This window comes from Pinus tabuliformis, chromosome 2_1 (assembly GCF_031772625.1).
Source record: "Pinus tabuliformis cultivar Carrire ecotype Pingquan chromosome 2_1, CPIR1, whole genome shotgun sequence".
Taxonomy (NCBI): Eukaryota; Viridiplantae; Streptophyta; class Pinopsida; order Pinales; family Pinaceae; genus Pinus; species Pinus tabuliformis.
The window spans coordinates 965,570,956-965,575,876 of record NC_142299.1 but is presented as its reverse complement, the minus strand read 5'-3'; the positions used below and the strand labels follow the sequence as shown (position 1 = coordinate 965,575,876).

Sequence of the window (4,921 nt, the reverse complement as noted above, 5' to 3'; positions counted from 1 at the left end):
TATGCTTTATATATATATATATATATATATATATATAAAAATTGTGATATTATATGTTAAGAATGAAGATGGATTTATATTACTATGCTTTTTATATATATATATATATATATATATATATATATATTAAAAATTGTGATATTATATAGATGGTTTATTTTTTTCTAAACTTGATATTAAAATAAAGTTAAATATTTATTTATGTATTTAATTGAAATATGAGAATATAAATAATATTAATTTTGTTTGTTTTTTTAATTATTTTAAAAGATGATATAAAATTATTTTATTTTATATATAAACATGGTAATATTTTATTTATCCTTGAAAGTGAGCAGAAATAATTTTACCCTACCTCTTTTGTATTGGGTTATAATATCAAGAATTAATCAAACAAGCATAGTTAAGATAACACTATTTTTATAGTACTTTTAAGTAAAACTATCCAAATATGTCTATTATTTTTTAATTTAAAGAATATTTATTTTTATTTTAAAAGAGAAATATCTCAATTCTAGGTGGAGCATAGCAAAAATTATACTTCACCCTATGAATACTCTAAAATAAACTAGTGTAAAAGAAAAATTATTATAAATATTCATGTTTAATATCTTTATTAATTAATCTAATATATCATTACCAAGTCTCTTATATATAAATTCTAAAAAAAAATTAAACATAATAATAAAGTTTAATATATCACTCATCCCATCACCTAAAATAAATCAATATATTAAATATATTTAAATAATTAATCATACATTAATAATATTTAAATATTTTAAATGATTACTATAATTTTATATACTGGCATAGATCCATCTTAAATAGGGATCTAGCATGAGTTTAGAGGGATCTGATTTCTTCACTTGCAATTTTTTTTTAAACTTATTTTATTTAAATATTTTTTATATTTAATTTTTTATATTTTTATTTTTAAACTAAAAATTTTATATTCATCTTAACATCAGCAAAATTTCAACTTTGATGATAGAGATGCAAAATTACACATAACATCATAGTGGACAATTAAATGAGTCTCTCATCTTAATAAAAATATTATAATAACCATAATAAAATATAATTTTTCATGAATAATTTATATCATTATTTTTGATAAATAATTTATATCATTCTCGTAATTTTACTTCAAATTTATGGTATAATTTAATCAACATGTTATTTTCAAAAGTTTCATTCGATTCATTTCCACTCTTTTTTAAGGTTAAAACTCAGTCAAAGATTTCAATCAAAGTGTTTGTATATGATAAAGGTTTACCATGAATATTAATAATCGTTAAATTATCGTTTCCAAAATCATAACTTGTTCTTTGTTGGGAATTAACAATGAATGGCAATCCAATATATAAATGACGAAAATAAAAATATTTAATATTTTATTTAATAAAAAATAAAAATAAAAAATTATATATAATAGGAATTCCTATTTATACGAGTTTCACATAACTTGCTCTTCGTTGGGAATTAGTGATGAATGGCAATCCAATCATTTATTTATCATCATGATGAAATAAAAAATATTTAATATTTTATTTAATAATAAAATATTAATTTAAAAAAATTTATATATAATAAGAGTTCCTCTTTATATAAGTTTCATATATAGTAGAACAATATTCCAAATTTTACCCCGAACCCGCGCGCTTTGCTCCCCGCGGCCTCTGCTGCTGCGTAGCCTGACCCTCTGAGCGCCTGCGCCTGGCAGCGCTGCTGCTGGGCTGCTCTCCCCCTCTGCTCGCCCTCCCTGTCACCCTGGGGCCTTCTGCCCGTTTCCTTTGGGGGCCTGCGGCCCATCCCTCCCTCTGCTTTCCGCTGGAGCGCCCCCTGCGCTTCTGACCTTCCCTGCAATGGATCCCCCATCCCATGATCAGGAGGATCTGGAGAAGTCTTTTGCCTCCCTCATCCAAGAGAATACCAATGAGAAAGCTCGCCCTACAGCCTCAAAGTTTATTAAGAAGCTTGATGAAATCCCAGAAGTTTCGCTCCCTCCTGCCCTTCCGAGGAGAGCAGCCGTCGCTCTGGCAGATCGGGGCTTGGTAGGACAGTTCACGGGACTATGGCCCTCTCCCCGCACAGTCCAACGCTGGGTAGAAAGGAACTGGAATTCGATGGTCCAAGGGAAGATCGCAATAAGATTCTGCGGGAGGGGTTTCTTCACCTTCCTTTTCGAAACGGTGGAAGATCGCAATCTCATATTCAGGAATGGTCCATACTTCATGGACACCAGAGGACTCTACCTCAACAGATGGACTCCCGACTTTGACCCCGAGATGGACGTTCCCAGCGCTGTCCCGGTCTGGGTCCGTCTCCCCCATCTGCCTCTCCATTGCTGGGGAGACGAATCGGTGAAAGCTATAGGAAACGCAGTAGGGAAATACATCGACAGATCGGAGCCAAGAGAAAACATGCACGCATGTGCCCGGATATGCGTAGAAGTGGATTTGGGGAAAGGACTACCAGAAGCGATCAAACTCAAGGTCGACCAGTGGACGCACATTCAGCAAGTGGACTATGAACAGCTGCCGTTCAAGTGTAAGGTATGTCATGAATATGGGCATTTTGCTAATAGATGTAGTAAGAACAAACCTATAAACTCTGAAAACAATGATGAAACCCCTGAAGAAGTATGGGAAAAAGTTAAGAAGAAGAAAACAAATCCCCCTCCTGGAACCTCCTCAAAGCCCTCATCTGAAACACCAACCCCTCCCTCTCACCCCTCCGGATCTGGTTCTTCCCCCCCCCCCCCTCACCGAGAGGCCCCAGAACAGCCCCTCCCTCTCCCCCTCAGTCCTCCCCTCCCCCAACGATCGAAAGAATCCTAACAAGAAACAAGACGAAGGAAATCACCACATCCACCGATCCACCCAGGAAAGTTGGAAGGAAATCAAATAAAGAGATCAGGGACGAGAATGCAGCAAAAGAAATGGCAACAGGGACCCAACAGCCAATGGATACATACTTAGACAAGGCCAAAGGAAGCGGGGAGAAGATGAAGGAGAAAGGAGGAACACATAACAAATATAGTAAATGATGAATCTGGTCTCTTGGAATTGTAGGGGGATGGGCTCCTCCCTAAAAACTAATGCAGTCCGCGACCTTCTCAAATTGGAACACCCAGACTTTCTACTACTTCAGGAGACCAAAATAACTGAACAAGAATTCCAGAGCAGTGTGAAAAGAAGCAGAAGCTACGAAGGAATGGCACTGAGCGCATCAGGGGCCTCAGGAGGAATAGGAACAATATGGGACAAAAACAAATGGAAACTCAAGGACAGCAGGCAGAATAGGTGGTGGCTAAGAACAGATATGCAAAACATCTCCAGGACTGAGGAATACACCATATACAACGTTTATGCCCCTCCCCACTTCAGAGAAAAAGCCGCTTGTTGGGAGTCAATCACATCTGATTTAATGAATGCTCAGGGCAGAAACATCTTCCTAGGAGGAGACTTGAATTTAATAAGGAATGCGGAGGAAAAAATGGGAGGAAATTTCTTCGCAGACCCCTCAAGGGATGCTTTAGAAAAAATCATTCAAGAGCACAGTCTTGTTGACATCCCACCTCAGAACGGGCGATTTACTTGGTCAAACAAGAGAACCGGTAAAAACAACATCAAAGAGAGGCTGGACCGCATACTAGTTCAGCAAAGAATCGTGGTCAACTTCGCAAGGATCCAAAGCTCAATTATACAAGGTTTTATCTCAGACCATAAACCTGTAGCTCTGAATCTGATTAAAAGGGAAAACCTGGGACCGTTACCCTTTAAATATAACAGAGCGTGGGACAGCAGCGAGGTTTTCAGGAACTTGGTAAGGGACACCTGGGCAACTGAAATCAAAGGATCCCCGCACTATGTATGGGAAACAAAGATAAAACTTCTCCGGATAGCCATCAAGCAATGGGCGAGGAACTATGCAACAGAGGCAGAGAAAAGGAAAAGCGACCTCCAAAGGAAATTAGCGGAGTGGAATCAAGAAAAAGAGAAAAGCCAAGACACAGAAGATGACATAAGGAAAGAAAATGATCTGTACATGGAGCTGTACAAGCAGAATCGAGTGGAAGAAGAAGAGCAAAGGCAAAAATCGAGGTGCCTCTGGCTCAAATCAGGTGATAAAAACACCTCTTTTTTTCATAATAACATCAAATTGAGGAGAGCAGGGAACAACATTGGGAAAATATCAGTTGAGGGCAGAGTTTTAACAGAGCAAGGTGAGATTAAGGAAGCAGCGTCCCGGCATTTCCAAACTCTTCTAACTGCTGACCCTCATTACATGGAAAAACCGGAATTCCTAAACATAATTGAGAGCAAAATCACAGAGGCTCAAAACAAAGATCTAGATAAGGAAATCACAACGGAGGAGATAGAAAAGTCCATCTACAGCATGCCATTGGATAAGGCTCCTGGCCCTGATGGCTTTACAGTGGCCTTTTATAGAACCCATTGGGAAACTATCAAGAAGGATTATGTCAGAATGGCAAATTTTTTTTTTGCAAAATGTAAGCTGGGTAGCAGTATTAAGTCCTCTCATCTAGCCCTTATCCCCAAAGACCCTAGCCCCCAATCTTTTGACAGATTCCGCCCTATTTCCCTGTGTAATGTCTCGTACAAAATCATCACTAAGATCCTGGCGAACAGGCTTAAAAAGGTCCTTCCCTCCCTCATATCCGAAAACCAGGGTGGCTTTGTCCCTGGGAGACATATAACGGATAATGTCATCCTCATCCAGGAGGCAATACACAGCAGCATATCCAGGAAGGAGAAGGGCATGATCATCAAATTGGATATGGCAAACGCCTTTGATCGGGTTAACCATGCATTCCTCCAGGCAGTCCTTATGAAATTTGGCATCTCAGAGCACTTTACTAGCAGGATCATGGAATGCATTTCCCACAATTGGA

The 4,921-nt window shown here is 37.8% G+C and overlaps 1 protein-coding gene across 1 annotated transcript; it reads left to right on the top strand.

Moving 5' to 3' along the window:
* The first annotated feature begins 1,868 nt into the window (after nucleotides 1–1,868).
* LOC149203847 (uncharacterized) lies at nucleotides 1,869–3,104 on the top strand. Its single transcript, XM_089402004.1, has 2 exons — nucleotides 1,869–2,558; nucleotides 3,078–3,104. The coding sequence occupies exons 1-2, from the start codon at nucleotides 1,869–1,871 to the stop codon at nucleotides 3,102–3,104; spliced, it is 717 nt and encodes a 238-aa protein (XP_089258130.1).
* The last annotated feature ends 1,817 nt before the right edge of the window (nucleotides 3,105–4,921 follow it).